Source organism: Perca fluviatilis, chromosome 18 (genome assembly GCF_010015445.1).
Source record: "Perca fluviatilis chromosome 18, GENO_Pfluv_1.0, whole genome shotgun sequence".
NCBI classification, from domain to species: Eukaryota; Metazoa; Chordata; class Actinopteri; order Perciformes; family Percidae; genus Perca; species Perca fluviatilis.
Genome location: NC_053129.1, coordinates 21,451,010 through 21,474,581, shown reverse-complemented (window position 1 = coordinate 21,474,581; position 23,572 = coordinate 21,451,010). Strand labels below are relative to the sequence as shown.

General features: G+C 40.7%; 2 protein-coding genes across 2 annotated transcripts in view; one reads left to right on the top strand and one right to left on the bottom strand.

Moving 5' to 3' along the window:
- Positions 1 to 559: 559 nt before the first annotated feature.
- snx3 (sorting nexin 3) lies at positions 560 to 17,021 on the bottom strand. The gene is made up of 4 exons (XM_039782671.1): positions 16,821 to 17,021; positions 5,730 to 5,825; positions 5,206 to 5,330; positions 560 to 1,440 (listed from the first exon to the last, which is right to left on the bottom strand). Exons 1-4 carry the CDS (start codon positions 16,980 to 16,982, stop codon positions 1,335 to 1,337), a joined length of 489 nt encoding a protein of 162 aa, XP_039638605.1. The 5' UTR covers positions 16,983 to 17,021; the 3' UTR covers positions 560 to 1,334.
- A 318-nt stretch (positions 17,022 to 17,339) lies between these two features.
- The window catches only part of afg1lb (AFG1 like ATPase b), a 29,844-nt gene continuing 23,611 nt past the window's right edge, over positions 17,340 to 23,572 (top strand). The window contains exons 1-5 of the mRNA XM_039782669.1: positions 17,340 to 17,823; positions 18,043 to 18,359; positions 22,562 to 22,616; positions 22,737 to 22,838; positions 23,089 to 23,216. Coding sequence (XP_039638603.1) covers positions 17,709 to 17,823; positions 18,043 to 18,359; positions 22,562 to 22,616; positions 22,737 to 22,838; positions 23,089 to 23,216 — 717 coding nt within the window. The 5' untranslated portion in view covers positions 17,340 to 17,708. The remainder of the gene's footprint in view (positions 17,824 to 18,042; positions 18,360 to 22,561; positions 22,617 to 22,736; positions 22,839 to 23,088; positions 23,217 to 23,572) is intronic.

Here is a 23,572-nt window from a genome sequence, read left to right as displayed (position 1 = left end):
GCAAAGTGGCAGTTGGTCAAGGCCACACCCCCACCCTCCACCTTGCCCCCCCTCTCTCCTCCTCAATAGCTACAGACACAGAAATGGCACATACTAAGGAAAGCTCATTGTGGGACTGGCTATAGTGGCTGTAATAGTGCACCAAGACTGAATTTCTGGAAAGAGACTTCAGATACAGTATTAGGAGACCACTAAGGTCTATAGAAAAGCATCCAAAGAGCACCAGGTCATGGGACCTTTAAATGATCAAACATTAGTTATGGATTACTTAAGCATGTGTTTTGAACCCTTATTTTAAAGGTTTACCGATTTTCATTTAGAAGTAGCCTACTCCATTTTAAATAAAAGCTTAGGACAGTTTTAATAAACTGAGATTAGACATAGGCATAAACCTTTTTGTATTGAAAATGACAGATTATGTATCTATTGAATAAGAAGAGTAATAATACATTTAGGATAGCTGGCTTGGTTGTGGCAGCTTGTAGTACCTAGCTTACTTTCCTATGTGGAGTGTTCGACAGGTCAATAGCCCAAATCAACAAATGTAATTATGCTTGGAGACATTTCATCTATTTTATTGGAAAATCTTCAAAATAAACAAAAATGGCACAGCAGTATACAAATCTCAAAATGCATATAGCCAGTAGAAATACTGCAGTTTCTCTGTGTAAATTATTTCTTACTAGAAAATCATTGTGATAACTGGGCAGGTGCTGGTCGACACACACGTGCATCCTTTTGAAGAGTGGATCAACTAAGTGTGATTTGAAAGTCAAGGCCCATCAAATGTGTGTGTGTGTGTGTGTGTGTGTGTGTGTGTGTGTGTGTGTGTGTGTGTGTGTGTGTGTGTGTGTGTGTGTGTGTGTGTGTGTGTGTGTGTGTGTGTGTAGTTGCTAGTTATGGTGCACAACATGCCAGTATTGGATATATATGATGGGAAACGCTGTGGGTCTTTACAAGAGCTTTACATACATAGAACGCTCATTCAATGTTACGATATAAATGAATATATTCATGGCAGCTAAATGATAAATACATAATATATCCATGTTAGTGACATTTCCAGACGTAAAGAGAAAATAATATAAATTACTTTCAACCACAGTTATTTGTCGAACATTCTTGACGCCAATTAGAAAGTGAAAACAAACACAGATCAGGGTCACTAAGTAAACTAAAAGAGGAAGTGAACAATATTATTTTGGGGTGGAGCGGGGAGGGGAAGTTGTCATTTAAATGTTTATTGTCTGAGAGAAACCTGAAGCAGTGAAGAGAGCTTTGGGGTGTCGGACCAGAGCCAAGCCAGACCAGGCCAAGCAGAACCATCTTTTCTTTTAGGCTTGTCTGATTTTGGACGGGGTGTAGTTCTTGTCCAAAGACTCGTCCTGTAGAAACATGTGCAGGCATCGTTCGTTCTGAGCTAGAGGGTGACCTGCCACTCTGAAACACACAAGAGCAAAAGGCAGGTTTGAAACCTGAGCGACTGTTTAAAGACAAGCCTTGGGGACACGGAGACATGAATGTACCTTTGGACACAAGGACATACATTGACAGACAGAACGGGCAGAGACTGACGGGAGCATTGGATTAACTTTAAGGTAAAAAGTCTGGAAAAGATTTAGCATGAATGACCAAATTCGTAAAACGTTTAAGAGTCATTTGTTATGTGCTGTGAGGCAAGACATCAAATAACATTGTCAGTGTTTAAGTGTGAGCATGTAAGAGTCATCACCTCTCTGTTTAAATACTAGAGGTTAAAAAAGATATGGCATTTTAAGGTTTAAGGTTAGGTATTCATTTCCTTAATGTCTGACGCTTCATATCACTGACTTGCTAATCAAAAGCTGCACAATTAAACAACAATCTTTTACATGCTGTTTTTGCAGTTATTATTTTACAATACATAAACTTTCTTTATATAAGGAAATTATACTGCCAATTAATGTTTCTCCAAAAATGTAATAGTTATTTTTTATTTTCTGAGGTGTTTCTGGAGCTGTTTTACCAAAATCCATAATTACTTTTAATTTTCTCCATTTCCTGCAAAGCACTGTGGGAGAATAGTGTCACACTCCAAAATAAAAGGGTTTGCAGCATCCTGTTAGCCTAGGGGTTTAGAGTCAACCATGAGGGGCAACGTCCCCTGTTGAAAGTCCAGCTGGGGACCTTTGTCGCATGTCATTCCCCATCTTTGTCTCCTCCATAATAAAAGACACAAACTGTTGGACACAACAAATTCAAAACCTGCTGAAAGTTATAGTGTGTAGTATGGATATGGGACACAGGGTCTCTGGTTGGACAGGGGATGTTGCGATAACATGGTATTCATCTTGACCAATAGGCTGCAATGAAACCCTGGAACTTTAGGCTTAAAACAATCTCTGCAATAATCAGTAATCAATGTGCCATTAATACATCTAGTTAATGGTGATAAAGATAAAAATGCATGATGGTCTGAGTCATTGTTTCCCAGATGAAGAGCGTTGCTGAAATTTTTAAAACTTTGACCATACTGTACATACTGACAGAGTACAGAGACAACCTGTAAATTTCACTAATGGTCAAAGACATACAGCGACGACCAGGGGCGGCATTGGACAAAAATTTGGCCATGGCAATTCCGTCCCTTACCGGCCCAATTTCAGACGGGGACATTATTTGCATTATAATTGCAAAAAACAGTCTCACGTGAGATTATGGCACCAGCTGCATGAGGCGCACTTACAGGCTTTCATAATTAAATAATACACAAACTGGAGCAAAGGGGACACGGTGGTGTGGTGGTTAGCACTGTCGCCTCACAGCAAGAAGGTTGTGGGTTCGTACCCCGGTTGGCCCGGCTTTTCTGTGTGGAGTTTGCATGTTCTCCCCGTGTCTGTGTGGGTTCTCTCCGGGTACTCCGGCTTCCTCCCGCCGACCAAGGACATGCGGGCTAGGTTTATTGGTGTCCCTAAATTGTCCGTAGGTGTGCGTGAGTGAGTGGTTGTTCGTCTATGTGTGGCCCTGCGATGGACTGGCGACCTGTCCAGGGTGTACCCCGCCTTTCGCCCGACGTATGCTGGGATTGGCTCCAGCCCCCCCACGACCCTGTGCGCGGGATAAGTGGTTGACGATGGATGGACAAACTGGAGCAACTCATGGCACCATTGACCATGGCACCATCTTAAAATACAATGGAAATGCTTGCATATTTAGTACATACTTAAACATCCAAAACACCGAACTAAAAAGACATAGCGGATCAGACGCAAGGGTTTATTTTGAAAAGTAGAAGCCCGATGGCACCAGACAGGAGGCTCCAGGCTGCAGCCGTGCAGTCTTACATATTTTTGTCAAACTAGTGTGAAAGACCAGTGTTCCCACATTTTCTTCTTTTTTCCAGCTGCCCAAATCGGCCCAAGAGTGCATCGGCCCGTCTGGCATATGTCAGAACTGCCAGATTGCCAGTCCGCCTATGACGATGACTATCACCCGTTTACATAACTACCGTGCAAGTATATAACTTTTACGCACATTGGTTCATGGATGTGGATGTGTGGATGTGTGGTTGTGGTCACACACTCTTATTACTTTGTAGTAGTAGTAATGATTTTTTTTCTCATCTCAAAGCCATAAAATAGCAAGAAAGAAAAAGTTGTGGATGAGAAAGACCCATCAACCCTGGGGTAAAAGATACACAAAAGCCTTCTATGATTCTATGAGAGCTTCAACAACCAGGAAATGATGCAAAATGAAACTCCACCATGTGAAATCACAGTGTGGGGGAGCAAGTGTGGAAGTTTTGTTAAAAGGACACAACTTAAGGTACTTCAGGTTTTTCTTGGGGCTTTGGTGAATGTGTTTTTCCTGACATTTATCTTTTTTTATCCAATGATTTAATTAAATTAATCTGTACTTTGTATCACCTTTATTACAGCTGTATGTTATCAATACATCTTTAAAACACTGTATGCTTGGGACTGTGTTTTCCTCTGTTAAAGCCACTTTGACATCAGACTCCGAATGTCCCTTCGGATGACGCAAAAGGAGCCTAATGAGAATGAGCCAGTGCACCTGAGACCCTAAAAACATCCCATTTTTCAAATGGTAAATTTCCCCCCAAAACATCAACATGATGACATTGTACATACGCATGCATCTTAACCTCCAAAAGGAAAATATTTTAGACAAATTAAGCACTTAATCACTGGAGAGACCATGCTGTTAAATAGTTGGATTTTTTTAAATTGAGTCGTTGACATTGAGGACAAGGTTTAGCTGAAGCATGTTAAATGTCAAGGCCTTGTTTGCTTTTTAAAGTGGGGATGTAAGCCCTTCTTCTTTACCTGAAGCATGGATTATGTTTGACTAGCCTAATCAAAGACTGATGTTATCTACTCTCCTCTCCTCCCTCTCACTTGTTTCACGGCGTCAATCATGTTTACCATTCCAAAAGATTTCTTCTTCACAATGCTCTTAATCACAGATTAAACAATGCTGCACATCGGCTGAACAATGATATGATCAACAGCGGTGTTTCATTCATAGGAAGCAAGGGGGAAAAATCTTAATTACCAACATTCTCATCTTCTTTGGAAAAAAAAAAAACATATTTATGGTTTTTTTAAGTTTCTCAACTGTCTTTAAACACTTAATATTCCAAAAGGAAACATTGACGCATTTGCACATGAAACAAAGATAATGGCCAAGTCTGCAATCAAAGCAAATCATTACAATCACACTGTAACTTTTATTGTTCCGCAGCTGAAAAAGAGGACATGCTGGATCAAAAATAAGCAGAGGTGCACACACAATCCCATGGAACCACGCACAGTAATTTGAGCTGCAATTATCATAAATTACACATCAACAATAAAACAAATGTGGGAAAGATTATATTGTGGGGGTGCACACTTGAGTCCTTTTTGGTTGTTCTTGTCCTTTGCGAGGTAATTATAAAAGAAATTAAGGAGGATAGTGAGGAAAAAGACCTGTCTGTCTCTGCGGGTTCAGTTTGTTAACAATAAGAAGAGAAGTGAAAAAGTTGAATCTACTTATTGCACAAAGTGTTTTATTGTTCCTGAGGGTTAAAATAATACCTCGCTAAGGCAGGAGCTGCAAACCACTGTGCCTACAAAGATAAAATTGTAAAGAATAAATTGTTTTAACCTCATGGCAAAGCAGTGGAAGAACGGAGGAAGACGGAGAAGATGCAGAAAGGCTTACTTGTTGAGAAACTGCTCCAGAGCCTGTCTCCGCTCCTCGATGAAAGAGTCATCAAATATCCCATCATCCCCTCGAAACGGAAGCTGCCGGAAAAGAGCTTTTCCTGGGAGAGGCGGGACGACCACCTGTGATAAAAGAGCACCCGCAGAAAATCATACAGCAGCAGTAAAACAGGCAGATATAACTTATTATTGAGGATTTTAGTGCTGACAATTAACAGAGTAAAACGTTTTGAAAAAAGACAGCTTACTAAACTATGATCCTGAAGTGATCGTGTACAGCATGATCTGGAGAGAACATTTTTATATGGCATTTCTGGGGCTAAAGACTTGAGAGTTTATGGTCTTCATTAATAGCAGGACAAAGAACACAGACCACATTTAGGTGACATTTGCTTTAACAAACTGCAAAGGTTCAAAAGATCTAACACCTTTCTCTCCCATACAAAAACATTGCACATGCGATCAATGTTGTATGCTGATTGGATAAGCCAATTTTTTTAAAAGCCTTTGTGTTGAGTTCACCTTGCTCTCCCTCTCCAGCTCCGCTCTGAGCCACTCAAAGTCGCTGTACCGCCTCCGTACACTAGACTCCTTCAGCTTGAAGATGGGTAGGTTGGTCTGTGGACACACACACACACACACACACACACACACACACACACACACACACACACACACACACACACACACACACACACACACACACACACACACACACACACACACACACACACACACACACACACACACACACACACACACACACACACAAATGTGTCACTCTGTCACACTGCTATCTTAATTTACTGAGGAATTTTCCTTAAACCTGCAGATGGAAGAATAAGTTTTTTAAGAAATGAGATTGTCTTAATTTCTGTGTACCCACATTAAGCCAATGCATTAAATTCCAGTCAGTTCCATAACGAGTGTGCACATGCTTTTTTGGGTTTTACTGTAGTGTATGCAGTGTTTCCTCTATGTTGATTTTGTAGTGGCGGCCCACCATGGTAAAATTTCTGCCACCACGGTATCAGAAATAGGGCTGTACAAAAAAATGTAGTCGCAGTTGCCTTTTAAATGATCCTGCCGACATAATGCATCCCCCATTGGCTGCCGCTCACATTGCAATTTAACAACAAGTAGAACTATTCAGAGGTTATTGGGCCCGTCCGGTTTAACTCCACATACTGTTGCGTTGATGTAGTTTATTGTCAAAACGTTTGCTTTCTTCAGAGTCGACTTTTAAACGAACAGCTCCACCAAAAATGGGGGAGGGTTGGGGTTGTTGTTCGGACAGACCTGCCCCCACTGCTAAAAAAAAAATCCTAAAAGGAAACACTGCGTATGTATGGCTGAAACTATTAGGGCTTAACTATTAACTCTTTCATTGTGAAACATCATAAAATAGTGAAACCTGCATGTCCCAATTTCCAAGAGCCCAAGTTGATGTCTTTAAAATCGCTTATTTTGTCTTACAAAAAGTCCAAAACCCGAATTTATTTAATTCACAATGGTATAACCAAGAGAAAAGCAGATAATCCTTACATTTGAAAAAGCTGAAACCAGAAACTTTGTGCTTGATAAAATACCTAAACACTTAATCAATTATAAAAATTGCTGCTGATTATTATTTTGTTTATTGACTAATGAACTAACTGTTTAACTATATGAATATAGTGTAGGTTTTTCTTGACACACTTCATTGTAATGTTTTCTTGAGGCATGATGGCTAGCGGACAGCGCACGGTGTTGTGCTTGAGTATACCCACGCCTTACAATAATGCACAACATGGTGTGTCGATTTAATAATATAATTGATTCTAACCCTTTAGAGCTGAAACAATTAATGGATTCTACGATCGACAAAAAAAACTAATTAGTAACTATTTTGATAGTCATTTAAGTCATGTGTTCCAGCAAAAATGCCAAACATCAATTGTTTCCAGCTTCTCAAGTGTGATGTTTAGTAAACTGAATATGTTTTGGTTTTAGACTGTTGGACTGTAACTGGTTAATATAAGCTTGGCCCGAAATTGTGATTGGCACTATTTTCTGACATTATATACAAAAAAAGATCAATTGATTTATTGAGAAAATATTGCAGCCTTACTTCCCTATTGTATCATGGGATTGACTCCATTATTTCAGGGAACACATTGGCACGCATTATCACATTAATACCAAAGAAATACTTCAAATACTTATACTTTATACTTACTTAAAATAGTACTTAAAAAGTTAAAAGAAACCCTAACGCCTTAAGATGCCCTAACTCTAAAGATGCCCTAATATAGCCTTTACAACAAGGGTTGTACTTATTGGGGGAATGAGTATAAATAGCAGAAAATGATCATTAAAAAAAAAAAAAAAAAAAATCAGTAAGGAGAGATTGTGCCAACTTCAGGAAAAAAAAAGACAAAAGTGAAAGGTTTTATTGCATTGGGTTTGGGGCGTAACCTTGTGTTATCTCAACAAAAAAGGAGAAAACAAAAAACAAAGACTCCTTTAAATTACACCAAACCGAATAAAAAAAAATTGAAAGTTCACTTATGTTTTGCTCACCAAGGTCTATCGCACTCAGAATGTTTTGCCATTTTTGTGTGTTCTTGTACACCAAAGCGCAGATGTGTGCATTATTCTAAGTTGCTGTTGACAAGCCCTTGAGTGAGTTTCATATTAAAAAGGGGAGATGTTTCGACATTGACAGAGAACATTGAGCAAACAGCACATTACAGCACAATGCCAAACCTCTTCACTTGTCCTGACAGCACATGGCCATCCCGTGACAATGTACAAACAAGGAGAGAGTGAATGAGCATTTCATTGGCAGGCCACATTCACAGAAGGTCAGAATTCATGGAAGAAGTAATCACGAGCGCAAAGCAATTGAGCAAGTAGGTGCAGCATGAATACAGCGCGAGTTGTAGACTGATCGATGAGCAGACGACTGTGACTGTGTGCAGTATAGGGGATGGAGAGTTAACTAGAAGGCTGAGTAAATGGCTGAACAAAAGAGAAAGGAGGGGGTGTACTTGGTCACAAAGGAAGAGGAGAAAAAACTGGAGGGGTTGGGAGCTTCATCTGGTCTGTGCAGGACTAATTGAGGAGGAGGGAGAGCAGGAGTGGTCTTTTCCCTCTCATGGTCTCTCGCGTTCAGTCTTTTTCCTCTTTATTTCCCTTGCTCTGCGATAATAAATCAGATTTTCTGCCCTTGAGACTCCTCTTGTGGTGTTTCAATGGGGAAAACGCAGGTATTCGTTTTCTGCCCTCGTTGCTCTGTCCTCTATGTAGTCAAAAAATATAGATCCTACCCAGATTTGGTTAGAAAGAGCAAACCCGTTTGATAGAATTTTAATTATGACAATAAGAGCTGCCTGTCAACCGACTGATTTCAGGTTTGACTGTAAAACAAATGTTACCTAGGGAAATTATTGAAAGAGATTCCTGGTTTATGGCACAGTATACACACAGTTGCCAGTTAATGAGATACACCTAGATAAAACTAAAGGTATTGTAATACAAGTCCTGCAAAAATATATATAAATATATATATATAAAAATGTAGAGGTGCTGTTAAATTGTATTGTTGTAACAGGTGTTCTATTATTTTGTCCACCCCATAACTGTATATTAATGAGGGTAGGCTAGATAACAGAAACACCCCCTGTGTTGCAATGCAGTTCAACAGCAGCACAAACTACATCCTACTACTATTATTACAACCTTCATGAAGGTTGGATTTATTGCAGGACTGTTGTATTAGACCACATTATTGTTCGCTAGGTGTACCCAATAAACTGGCAACAATAATTTTACTTAAAAAGGAACACGCCGACTTATTGGGAATTTAGCTTATTCATTGTAACCCCCAGAGTAAGACAAGTCCATACATACCCTTCTAATCTCCGTGCGTGCTGTAACGCTGTCTGACGGCTCCAGCATTAGCTTAGCCCAGCACAGATCCTGCAGGTAACTGGTTCCAACTAGCCTACTGCTCCGAATTGTGACAAAATAACGCCAACACGTTCCTATTTACATGTTGTGATTTGTAGAGTCACAGCGTGTACAAAAAACAACGTAACATGAGACACAGCCATCTTCTATCCGTAAACAAACCGGGAACTATATTCTCAGACAGGCTTGCTGCGAGCATATCACTCCACCCAAGTACTATATTCTTCCGCCTGAGAATATAGTTCCCGAAATCACAACATGTAAATAGGAACTGGAGCTGATGCCGCTGGAGACGTCAGACAGCTTTACAGCACGCACGGAGATGAGAAGGGTATGTATGGACTTATCTAACTCTGGGGGTTACGGTGAATAAGATAAAGTCCCAATAAGTCGGCGTGCTCCTTTAAAGTGATGGTTCGGAGTAATTTCACCCTAGGTTCCTTTGCACCATGACCTCGAGCCAAACAACCCGACTTTTGGGGTAATTTTAACATTGTGAGTAATTTAACCCTTGTGTTGTCTTCCCATCAACCTTGAAAAAAAAACACGCTTTTTTTTTCACAGTTTGTTTTTGCTTTTTCCAACGTTTTAAATTGTTAAATTTTTATTCTACACATTTTCAGCGCTTATTTCTATGTCCCATATTTTCTGATATAAAACAAAAATTGAAAACGGGTCAATGTGACCCGAAGTCAACACAAGGGTTAAAGCACATTTTAGCACAAGCCCTATAATGCGACGATATTGGTGCCAATTTACCCAGACCTCCCTTCTGAAAATCAGGGGAAAGTCTGATCTCTGTCCTTGGTCAATACCAACGTTTGCCACAGAATATCCAGTAATGTGAGCGGTTTACAGATAAGATTGTATTGTGTGTCATGTCCTACTTGTCACATCATTGGTTTTATGTTTTAAAGATAACTCAGTACAGTACATCAAATGGCAATATTGATGTATAATATTGAACATGGTGTCTAACGAGAGTCTGTCACAGAGAACGAGAGAGAGAGGTTTATGAGTGTGTCAGAGAAAAATCAGCAATACTGTAAATGAATTAAGTTTGCACTGAAGATAGTTGTTATCCTGTACCTTCAAGAACTCCTGGTTTACAGTTTTTTGCTTTTCTTGTGCTTTGTATGCTTGTGATTTGAGAGCGGATAATTGCATTATCCTTGTGTGCGATACTACTTGATTTCAAAACTTGTTAAGGTTTTCAAAATCTTAGTTAATTAGGCCCCCTTTCAGTGTTTACTGTAACACAAAAGCTGTTTCACTCTCACCCTTGACCCAAGTTATTTTTTTTTAGATAATTTTTGGGGGCATTTTTAAGCCCTTATTTATAGAGGACAGCTGAAAACATGCAGCAAAGGGCCGCAGGTCGGAGTCGAACCTGCAGCTTTGAGTAGTAAACCTCTAAGCCTATATAGGGGCGTCTGCTCTACCAGGTGAGCTACCCAGGTGCCCACGAGTTTTGTTTTTTAACCATCACAACTAGCCTTGCAGCTATTTTTCTAAACAAACCAACCATTCTGTATTCCGTATCTTTCTGTGACCTTTGTCACAGGTGCATGCACACTCCCTCTTTCCCACTAGGTTTTTATGTGACTAACCAGCCCTGAAAACTTCACTTTCCCACTTATTTCAAGTTCTCTCCAGGTGAAGTTGTCAAATGAGCCCCTCACTCCTCCTCTTTCTCAGGTCACAGGAGAAGTGGATTATCTTTGCTTTATCACCCCAGTGCTCTAGCATTAACTCCACTCTCCTCTCTGTCCCCGCTGAGTCATGTTACCTCACAGCATGGAGCGCCGCAAAGTTAATCCCCACCACAACAGATCACAGTTACAGGTAATCTGCCACCGCCGTGACTCTAATCCCATCATGTGCACACAGAAAACACTTAACCACGCGCAAGTACACACTGACGTACAGGGGGTATGCATGCACAGGTGTTAAGTATAAAGATTTGACCAGTCACACAGTTAATACTGTAAAATATAATAGCCCGGGGCATTCAAACCTGTTTATGCACACACAGTCGAACCCAGACTACTCGTCTCCACACAATGAAGCTAGCAGTTAGAACGTAAGGAAAGAAAGTCACCTGGCCTTTCAATCCTCTCGCCCTCTCAAACCCTGTGATTAAGAGATTGGCCTTGCAGGACAAGGGGAGGAACGAAAACAACAGAACTGAAAAATGAGAGGTCTCACTCTTTTACACGCGCCGCACGCACGCACGCACACACACACACACACACACACACACACACACACACACACACACACACACACACACACACACACACACACACACACACACACACACACACACACACACACACACACACACACACACACACACAGTGCATGAGAGCTCTACAAGTCAAATATAAGGTTTCCCTGGCCTCTGTTCTCTTCACGGCTGGTTAGAGGTTAGGGCCAGGGTGTCTCAACTTACTGGCCCCTGCAGTGATTTGGCGGTGGGACCAGCCCACACCCAGACGGGTCTTAGCATTTCATTAATTGTCTATAAAGGCACACTTTGCCTCTCTCACTTTCTAAGGGACAGAATAAAACATAAGAGATGAAAGACAGTGAAATAAATTAGTTAGCAGAAGGGACCAAAAACCTCCAAAATTTAGAGAAAGACAAATAAACATACAAATAAGGAATTAATGGTTATATTAAAAACAATTTTAAAAGAGAAAATGCTGTATCTTTAAAAAAAAAAAAAAAAAAAAAAAGAACCATAAAGCTAGATGTACCTCCTTCAAAGTAAACCTCCTAGCTTCACTTTCCATTATGAGTGTACAAGGTGCAATCTATGCTCCATAGGAAGAGCATGGGATTCATAATGTGTGGGACACAATACCTTAGGCTCATTGAAAATGGGTTGAAAAGAGGCAGAACCCTTAAAAACAGCGAGGCAGAGAGAGAGGGGACAAAGATCACTCATCTGCTGAGAGAATAGTTCAAGGCCACCGTGCATTAGCTTTTAGCAAGATGGATTAAGTCAAGTTTGAGAGTGCGCATCCTAAACCTCCCCCATGTCCCCTTCTTACCCCTCCCATATACTCTCCTTTCAGAATAATAGCATAAAAAATGGCAACATAATACCATCTCATTGCATCATATTCCAAAATGGGAAAAAAAAGACAGGGAACAAAAGCGTTGGGGTCTTTCGCTCTCGCCTCTCCATGTACTCTCTCACTCGTTCACTCGCTCGCCGGCCCCTGCGGCCTGACAGCCTACCCTCTCTCCGACTCGCCTAGCTGGCAAAAAGCTGCTTTGTTGCCATAGTATCAACTCCCACTTTTGATACTGTCATTTCAAGTAGGATATGGTAGCCTTGATACAATATGTTCCCTATTTCCATTAAAATAGTTGTCGAAGAGGATGCTGTAGACTTTGGATTACACTTGACTGTGCCTGACAAGCGCCCCCCCACACACACACCCACTCCCCATCTCTCCCCATTTTATTAATGACCAAAGGCCCCCGCCCCATAGCCCAAATGGAAAAGAGAAAGAAAGAGAGAGGGAGAAGCCATGGGAGTAAAGAAGAGGAGGGGTAGAAGACTGAGTGAGAGTGAGCGACAGAGCTTTAAGAGGCCTTTTATGTACTCCTATCCATAAACAAAGTGAGATCCCAAAGTTCGTTCCCCTGAATGTGCTCCCTGGATGAGATGGGAACCAACTAAAGACAAGAAATTTTGATAATACCCAACACCCTCACACACGCACACGCACACACACACACACACACACACACACACACACACACACACACACACACAACACACTTTGCTGAGTGTCCAAATAAATACACTATGCTGCTTAAGGGGGTCCTCTCAAAGCAGCAACCACAAAAAAAAAATTAAGGTGATATGATAGGATTCTGTAGAAAAGCTATGTCCATAAGGGACATGAAAAACATGTGCAGAGGCAGAAAAGAAAGAACACCAAACCTACCAACTTCCTGTGGTCTATAAGCCATTTAAGAATACGCTTAAAACGAAGGGATTTAGGTGAGAACAAAAATCCATTGTTTCAACACGACCCTGGACATTACAAGTCTGCTCAGGCAAAATGAGATATCCGCCTCCTTTCACTATGAACTTCGCTTCCACCTCTTTAAAAACCTGACTGAAAGAAGTAGATTGATCCCACTGATTATGAACACCAAATACAGGCCTGGTTGTCAACAAGTGACTGTGTAACCTGCGTCACACCTACTGCAGCCAGTTGGCTTCTCACATGATAACCCAATCTTTGTACAGTTTGTTTTACCACTAACTTGATGAACATTCAGACACTGCCAATGAGTCGCAAGCCAAATGCATAAGCTGACATTCATTTAAATAGAGTCAAAGCAAGCTTTACATTTTCATAGAAGGAATAAGTCCTTGCACTGGTGCTGGACACTATACATTAAACCATATAGGTATCAAAGGGGCTTCAGCAACACATTATGGCAACTGACTGCACACAGCTGGGAGTGAAATGGGATAAGTAGGCAATGGGATGAAGGCTGGTGAGGGGGTGGCTTTCTGCCCTCCCTTGGGTGGGGGTGGGGGGTAAGGATGGGGAATAAACACTCCAGCTCCCCCACACCCTGGCCTATTTCATTCTTCTCTTCTCTCAATGAGGGGATTAGGCAGACTCTCTCAGTGCGGCCACAAGGGCTCTCTCGATTTCGGGTTGGATAGCAGGACAGCGGTGAGAACTGGAGACAAGGGAATGAGTTATAAACAGAAACTGTCTGGCATAATTAGATGATAGAATGAAAGTAGTTTGAAATATTATAAGTAAGAAAGAAACAAAAAAAGCACAGCACAGGCTATGCATTCCAGACCAAGGCATTGTGGCTAACACTCTTAACATGCTGGAGATGGAGTAAAATGCTTCTAAAGAAAGCTGAAGAAAGGAGAAGAAGAGAAGCAAAGCAAAGTTGACACCACGTTTGTTAAGAAGTGAGGGATGCGCCGCATCTTCTGTGGTCTTATGCAAAGCAGGGTCACACAGGGCTATGAGGTGCACAATAATGCTGATTACACGCATATGCTAATTATTACACGCTAATCAAGTACAGTAGCCTTATATTCAACACTAATGCCTGGAGACGGCTTCTCTTCCCTCATTCCATTTCTTTAAGGTAAAGAGAAACTATAAATACTTTAAGGACGCTCACCAATCTAAATACGCCAGGCCACTAACTACAGGGGTGTCAGTCAACTGAAATTACAATTTAATAAAGATAAGAGATGAAGCAATCAGATGAGACTAGTGACTGCCTGACAATTTCAGACTCAATACAGCCTGCACATTAAAAGTGCATACGGTGGAGTCCTGGAATGGCTGAATTTAGGCAAATGAAAAATGAAAAATGAAACCACGCAAATGTCTTTGAAAAAAAAACTTTTGTTACAACCTGAAAATGGTGCCATTTTAAAGAAAACCATACGACTTTCCCTTGTGTTTGTGTCGGCTACATATAGGATAAAGACTCTTATGGTCATTTTGTAATTGAGCACTGAAACAATGCCTAATTTAAGCTTGACAATTCATTCTTGACCTTAGAAACAGCAGGTGATAAAAAAAAAAAACTTGCAGTCCAAGGTCCTCTCAGTCGCCGCTTGTTCTGGAGCTTTCAACCATATCACAATGTCTTCATAAGCACATGGAGTTTGCTGTGTTGTCATGAACTGTTGGTGTACAAACTTTTCATTTTCCTGCGCACCTCTAGGATTTGTTGTTTGTGTTGGCTACGTTTGAACACCTACAGTTTGATGACAACTGTGCAAACCACCATCTGCTGATAAAGACTGTGATATGGTCTATAGCTCCAAGACATGTGGGTAAGTGGACCTTGAGATCATTTTTGTCAATAATTTAGTATGATCATTGTCTGATATGTGTTTATTCATTGAAGTACAGTCCTAGCGTTGTGTAAAAGCTGACTCTGCCTTGACTGAAGAAAAATACACAGGATACAGGACAGGATCTGTGTTTTGCAATAGCTAGGATTGTCTAACCGTTACCCTCGTCACTGATTGCTCAATAATGCCAGATTTCTGGACAGTGTAAGCCAATATAACATTTCACATTCTACAAGCATTTAAATAAAATTGTTACATACTTCTTTACACAAGCATTTAGACCAACTACTTTACCAAGATATGGCAAGACTTCTCTAAGAAGAAACGCATTTGTTCTCCTCTACAAGTTATTCAGTAGAGTAGGAGGAAGGAAATGTGATGAGAGGGGGTGGGAGAGACTGGAAAGGATCAGGCAGCATGCTACATCCTGTCTACAGTTCCAGAGAAGCTGACTTGCTGAGTTATGTTCCCCTTTGACTCAGTACTGGAGTATACTACTTTGGATGACTAATCAATGAAGTCAGGTCAAACTAAAGCATTCTTAAAACAACCATCACCAATCCTCACTCTACACACCCCTGCCAGTTTGTTCTCTCTCCTGCCCCCAGGCAGGTGGTATCGCAGCCTAAGGAGTAGGTCTGTGCGGTTCCGCGACAGTTTTTTTCCGACTGCAATCAGACTGTTGAACAGCACCACACTGTAAACTGAGACAATGTGGAACATATGTATGGGTGTATGCATGCGTGTGTGTGCATATAGTATATGTATATGTATGGGTATGTGTGTGATATGTGTATACATGTGTATTTCTAAATTTCTCATATTTTTAATTGCTAGCTATCTTATTTATATATCATATTTTTACTACACCATTTATTTATTTATAACTGCATTCTTCCAGCTGCTGTTGGTTTTTTTATGTCTGTTTTTATGGTGGTCCTATGCAACATAATTTCATTCTACACTGCACTTCCTGAAGTGTTTTTTGGAATGACAATAAAAAATAATCTTGAATCTTTATCTACTGTAATATTAGTATGATGTGTGTATGGAAGAAGAGAGCTGAGCATTTGGTCATACAGGCCTTTTAAGTTGGTCAAGTGTAACCAATTCTGTTATCTCTTCTTTGCAGTCAGAAATTGGGGTGTGGCTGTAGTTCAACTCTGAACTTTCCAGGAAGGCTTTAAGTTTTCTTTTCTTTTTTAACTTGCTGCAGGGGTTATGTAACTCTTATTTGAAGACATATGCCTTGTGTGAATTGGTAAAACAGCTACACTGTCACGCCACTTTGGAAAAACACTTGAGGCAAATGTAAACAAACTCCCTTATTTAGCAGAGAGATAGCAACATGTCTGGTACCAGTAACGTTGAAGCAGACATTAGAAGGTTTACTGTACTTCTGAACATTATTGTGAAAATCTCTCGATGACGTATGAACAAACGTATAGCCAAATAACTTCGATTCAACGCTAACATCAGTAACTAACGTCAGCTCGTTATCTTAATGGCAGATAGCTACCGTTAACTAGTGTTAGCAAGTTTAACGAGTGTCACTAGTCTGCTAGCTAGCGTTAGCTAACTCTTTTCGCAAATAACCTATTCGTAGAAAGTCATTCCCACATTTAAATATCGACTCTGTGGCTGTATGTGCGTCTCTTTGACAGTGGCGATGGCGATCCTGATGTCAATAAGTCATAACTTCCTTTGACTACAGGAAAGACGTTAGATAGCTTAGGTAGCTAGCTTAAAAGCTAACGTCATTAGCAGTGTAACTGCAGGCTCACCTTCAGTCTGACTTCATACGTGGTATATCTGGTCCTGCCAACCCCGATGGTCTCAGGGTTGCTCACATCAATCTCTAGAAAGTTACTTGGAGGTCCATAGGCGTCATTTAAGTTCTGAGGCTTTGAGAAGAGCCTTCTTGTGTCAGCTATGGTATCAGCCATTTCTCCCCTGTCCTTCCAGCAGCTAGGGATAGTGTTAAGTTAGCCAGAATACAAATGCTCACATTCCGTTGTTAACCTTCAAAATAAAATATTTAGTGGTTGTTGTGTCCGCGTAATAACAAATATCGTAAAAATGTGCACTACTTTAGGAGAGTGTCTGTATTTAATGATAGTATATAGTCATATATGTACTTTCACACACGATTAAATCGTTTACACACCTAAAAAGTGTAGGTGTAACTTTAATGTTGAAGGCAAATCACACGAGTTCCGGTATTGCTCACTTTCGCGAGCTTGAAAGGCCAGCGCGCTACACTTCCGATCAGCTGAGGTTCAGCTGACACTTCTCGCCCACCTGCTGCTTGGTTTGTTTACAACCTGACAGCGGGCACTTCGTCCGTTTGGACGATATACATAATTGTAATCATTGTATTTGTATAATCCGGAACAATCGCGCTTCGCAATGTAAAGTAATTGCTACTAAAATGTAAAAACACAGGTTATGCAACGTTCAACATGATTTAAGTGCTCAGGATTTAATGCTCAAAATAATATTGCTTATTAAAAAAACTTAACTTAGAAAACGATAAGCGGAATATTTAATCTTATTAATAAACAATGATATAATTTAGTCATATAAACAACAGGGATCGGCCTGAAATGCAGCAGTGTGTCATGTGGTTATGCCAAATGATTGTCAATAAAGTTTTCGCGTTTTGAAACATCATGGCGGCGTACACTGTTCTTGCAGCTTTCAGATACTCAATAAATGTTTTACTAAAAGACACTGTTCTGTCCTCAAAGAATATATGCCGACTGGCAGCCATTTGCACTGGAAAAGGTACGTGGCTTTCGTCACCTTGTAGTCAATTGTATTCAGGTTGTGAGAGATAAAAACATGTCTTCTTGGGTAACTTTGCTGCTATATCACCTACAATATCTGGATTACACTTGACTGTAGCGCCACCTCTTTCCAATCATGGTTTCATTGCATCTTCTCTATTTTTTGTAAACTTTGTGTAACGATTAACACAGAATTCCTTTGCTGCAATGCTTCAAGGTTACACTAGTTGGAGGATGTGCAGTTCATCCGCATCATCCTGCTCCACTGAGTCTCCAGCAGCAGCTATCTGTGCCTTCAGTGGACACTATGATCGCCTAGTTCAGTGTGGCTCCCTGAGAAAAGATGCTCAGCAGAGAAGTGTTCTCCAGCAGCTGGCTCAGCTGCAGCACACCCTGGAGAACTACAGTAACAGCATCTACTTGAACCCACCTCCACCGAGGCTAAACTCTAAAGATGACATCAGTCAACTTCCAAAAGATAAAGAGCACCACATTACTACAGCTGATAAGAAAGATGGTGGATATGCTGCAAAGGTAAAGAAATAATTATACATAATGATGCATGGTCTGATCAACACTCTTCAACAGAATACCATGTACTCATACCGACAAATTATCTCCCACAAAATACAATGAATGTCTTTTTAAAAAAAGAAATGTCAAGGTAGTTTATGTTTGTTGTCAAGAAACCCATACATTAATCGTTGTGATTTTCCTCATGGTTTAGATTATTCCTTATTGATAGATTTTTGACATGTAACTGGTCTCCAAAAAAGAAAGACAACTTATCAAAATCACACGCAGACCTAACCACAATGGCAAAAGAAACCAATTTTCTGATGTGTTACTATGATTTAGCCAAAATTCCTTCGGAGCAGGATAAAACATGCGCATAGACAGAACATATTTAACACACTCTCTCCAACTCTCCTAGAGCAAGCACGTTCTTCCTATCTACCAGGTGCATGACTTCTCTCTGACTTGTAAAATAAATCGGTTACTAACACAAAACAAACTCAGTTGACTCAATAAAATCCCTCCACGTTCACTGCTCAGTAAGAGTTCCTGTAGGAGAGGGAGTATTTGCATGTACAAGACTACCAGGCCCATATATCGTATGATATGGTCTTCATCAGTGGGTGGAGTGTGGTCAGTTTTCATGGAGATGAATCTGTTGACATACACGTTCAGTTGCTGTTCTAATAACAAAAAACTAGCTACTGGACCTGTATGTCAACAGATCCATCTCAGTGACAACTGAGCAAACTCCATCCACTCATAAAGACCATGTTTAAAAGGTCGGGGGAAGGAAAGCCAGTAAGTGGACCTTTTTTAGTTGGGTTTTGACTTGTCAGTCTACTCTATTTCCACTTCAAGAATCAATCATCATGCTCAAGACTTGTGCAATGTCTGAAATCACTCCCTCATTCACTCATTCACTATTCTCTACATGATATAAACTGAATCATTGTGGTTTTGCATTGTTTGGACAAAAAATAGTGTACATGCTGCAGAGACAATTATTTCCTTTCTGGGAATTTTTGAAGACTAAAAATGTGCCTAAATTTAATAGAATTCTGACACTCAAATAAAATGTTGGAAGGTGAAAATAGTGAGTGATTTTGGACACAGTTTACAATTTGCACGGCAGCATGGATTTGTTTAAAGCCTTTTACAGTGTGGTATCTGGACTCTTAGTCTGCTACATAAAGCCTCATTGACATGGAGGGACTTTACAGAGTCCGCTGCGCTGTACTCCAGTTGTATCACTGATGGTGGCCATGGTGCTCAGGTCAAAGGAAGGGTAGGGGTCTGGGAAGTGTTTTATGCATGTGAGTTTTGGAACGGCGTAATGTAGGGGGCTGTTGTTGTTTTTAGGTCAGGGGAGCTGACTGTCTAGTATTTGGTGGTGGGAGTTGTTTTGTTGGTTGGCTGGCACAGACACATAGGGTTAGGCAGAGATTTTGGAAGGCAGCAGGGCAGACCTCCCGCTGGGCCCGTCCCGGCACCCCTCTCACTCTCTCACTGTCCCCATGCAGTAATGAGGGGATCCCTATTGTCTGGGCCATTCTTGTCCTTTTTGCTTTTGATTCGGGACTCTGACAAATACTTTGGTGTTAGGCTATCAACACCACTGCCCCAATCTCCTTTTGCACCTTATTTCTCGCTCTGTCTCTCATACACATACACACTGACAGGAGTACTTATGCAATTATTCTGGTTTGAATCAGGTCATACCACTGTCCTTTCTGTTCTCTCTGTGAAAGTGCCGCCATTGTCCTCACTAACTGACCAAGTCTATGAGGAGAGTACACTTGACTTAATATTGACCCAATGTGGCGTGGTTTTGCGGATGGTCAGCTAACAATGGGCCATTGTTTAGAGAGAGCCACCCTCTTCAAGTCAGACCTGCATCACTAGAGTCCTCCTGTACACTGTAGGTCTAGCAGGACAGTTGTACCACAAACCTAACTTACACTCCCGTATTCACTCCATTAACCTTCTTAAAAGGAGAATTCCGGTCGATTTCAAGACGTAGCTCTGTTGTTTGTAAATTTGGAGTGCTGTCAGTAGTGAGAAACGAAACCAATCGGTGTTTCCTACGCCGTGTTATCCTCCTGCTACAGTTTGTAAAAGTTTTAAAGTTTTAAAAGTGCTTTTAGCCTCTTAACATGTTCAAAATGTGAAGTGATTCCTTCCAAGTGAACACAGTGAATCTGACTGCAGTAGATGTGAAAGAAATGCATAAAAGTTGTGCTAATTTCAGCTCCGTTTAGTTCCGGTGTTGAGACGGCAAGACTTGGGGACCGAAAAGAGATGCAACAAAAATATTTATAAATTTAATGATTAAATAAGGTAGTGTCTCCAAACTTACCGCAATTATAACTTGTCTACTGCTAGTTGTACTACAGCACTTACTTTAAAAAAAATAAGCATATGCCTATTTTTGAAAATATATTTTTGTATCTCTTTTCGGTGTTGTATTTTTTAGACGGTCCCGAAGCACTCGTCTTGCCATCTCAACACCGGAACTAAACCGAAAGGAACTAAACTCTGATGGAATCACTTCACATGGGTAGGCACTTGTAATGACATTTCGAACATGTTAAGAGGCTAAAAGCATGTTTAAAACTTGCCCTGTTTCAGCCTCTTGGGGGCAAACTGTAGCAGGAGGATAACACGGCGTAGGCAACACCGATTGTTTCCGTTTTTCTCGCTACTGACAGCACTCCAAATTTACAAACAACAGAGCTACGTGTTGAAATCGACCAGAATTCTCCTTTTAACCCTTGTGTTGTCTTCCCGTCAACCTTAAACAAAACGCTCTTTTTCCCGACATTTTTTACGCCTTTTTTTCAGTTTTTTTTTTTTTTGCTTTTTCCAACATTTTAAATTGTAAAATTTTTCTTCTACACATTTTCAGCGCATATTTCTATGTCCCATATTTTCTGGTATAAAACAAAAATTGAAAACGGGTCAATTTGACCCAAAGTCAACACAATGGTTAAGTGAGAGACATGACATCTCTGGCTGTAGATAAACATACCATTTTCCTGAAGTCCTTTCAAAGCCAAAGTGGCTATGTCCTGCATGTGAACTTTCCACTCATGTGCCAGTCTATATCCTCCTACAGGAGGTGAGACAAGGCCACAGAGCTCAGCGAGACAGAGTGGCTGAGGGACAGCCTTGTCTTTCTCCACTCTGCCGTGGCAGAATGAGTTCCAGCCACCACTGACAATTACCCCACCATGCCAGAGGGCAGCTTGGGAAGTCAGAGAGAAGTCACACACTGTTATGCCAGAGCAGACAGGAAAGGCTTGTTGCTCTTCCAGTGTTTCCCTCCAGCACAGTACAGGCAGGGATGGAGGGATGGAGGGGGTAGAGGGGATGAGTGGGGAGAGGGAGAGTTTGCCTTTTCATTCAGTTTTCAATTGGCCATTGTCTGCAAATTAAATTTTAAGAAGACAAACCTTTCTATTTAGTGCTTAGTTAATTCCAAATCTATTTGGTGTTGCCTGGTTACGGATGGACAACCACTCTGTTGTTAAACCCTGTATTAAACATATATCATTTGTCCTCCTATATACAAATATGCTCCAGGTTTTTATTACATGCCGTGATTAAACTGATGACACATGCGTTAACAGGGCTTGGGCCCTCTTTAGCAATATTTGGCTTTACTCAATATTCTCAGCTGGGTCACACAGAAGACGTTTTTTTGAAGCAAGGACCTTTTGATGATCGGAGGCAGGCAGCACAATGACTTCCAGCAGCACCTCAATGCAACAGTACCGTATCACAATTAGCAGCGCTAAACAGGCTGCACAGACAAGTCCACTCCATCTCGTATGGAGCCTCATCCAGTCCTCTCCGTTTTGTCTGACAAATCCCCCCATTGTTCCTCTGATGATGCTTTTCTTTCGTGGGAACCCTGGCTTGTCTTGTTGATTAGATCCCCTTTGTCTTCCTCCCCTGCGGTGGGCTAGTCTGGAGAATGTGAAACCTCACACTGTAGTGGTGGCTTAATGCCTCAACATACTTTGTTTATTAAACGATGATTCAGTCCTATATGGTAATGAATATAACAGAGTTGATGTAGGTCACCAGCTAGTGTTTTTTTTTAATAAGGAAACTGTTGTGCACTATTGTTTATGATGAAAAGCAGCCGTTATAAGATTTGGTGTAAAACAAACATGCTTCAGTCATTTCCTAATTTTTCCTCTTTTCCCTCAAAGGAGGAACCTGCTCCACCACCACCCCCCAAAGGCTTCTATATCTATGGAGATGTTGGTAAGATCGCAAAAAAGAAAGAAATATTACTATTTTATTTTCTGTGGCGCTAAATCTCTACAAAATGTCTAAGATCAGGACAGAAGTAAGAATAATTGCTTTTTCTTTAATCCCCTTCAGGCACAGGGAAGACCATGCTCATGGATATGTTTTACTCCCGTGTGGAAAACACTCGTAAAAAGAGAGTCCACTTCAACAGCTTCATGTTGGACATCCACAAAAGTTAGTATTATCCTCCCACTCCCACGGGGCTAACTGCTAAAGGTTTGCTTGCTTGACTTTATGAAAGTTTTCTGACTCCTCAAGCGCTGGAGATCCTATATTTATCTCTCTGCTTGTCCTGAAACCCTCCTGCTAATTGTCTACCATTATGCATAAAATTACCGCTTTATTCAGTATTGTCACTGGGTTTGGGTTGCCGACGATGCAGGTGTGCTTTAAGATATGCCTGACGTTTGTGTACTGCTTAAAGGGATCCATCGGAGGAAACAAAGCCTGCCAAAACGAAGGCTAGGGAAAATGTTCACCTATGACCCCATATCACCAGTTGCCATGGAGATCAGCAGTGAAACTTGCCTCTTGTGTTTTGACGAGTTTCAGGTGAGCGAGTTTTTGTGTGTGTGTGTGTGTGTGTGTGTGTGTGTGTGTCTGTTCTTAAAAAACTGTTTGAACATTAGTAACAAATAGCAAACCATGTATCAACTGCATACATTTGCTAAAAACAAAAATCTACTCTGTAGACACTAGTATTAAGTTATAGGTGATACTGGTAAATATACTGCTTCTTCAATTTTATATAATAATGGCGTGCCAATGCAAAGGAATGTTATGGTAAAAAAAAAAATACCCGTTGGCTGGAAGGATTAAATAAATACCCATATAGTCCTTAAAATGTTCCAAAGATTTAAAGTAAGTATGTCTTTTAGGGCATATTTGGGTATTTAGTATAAATAATA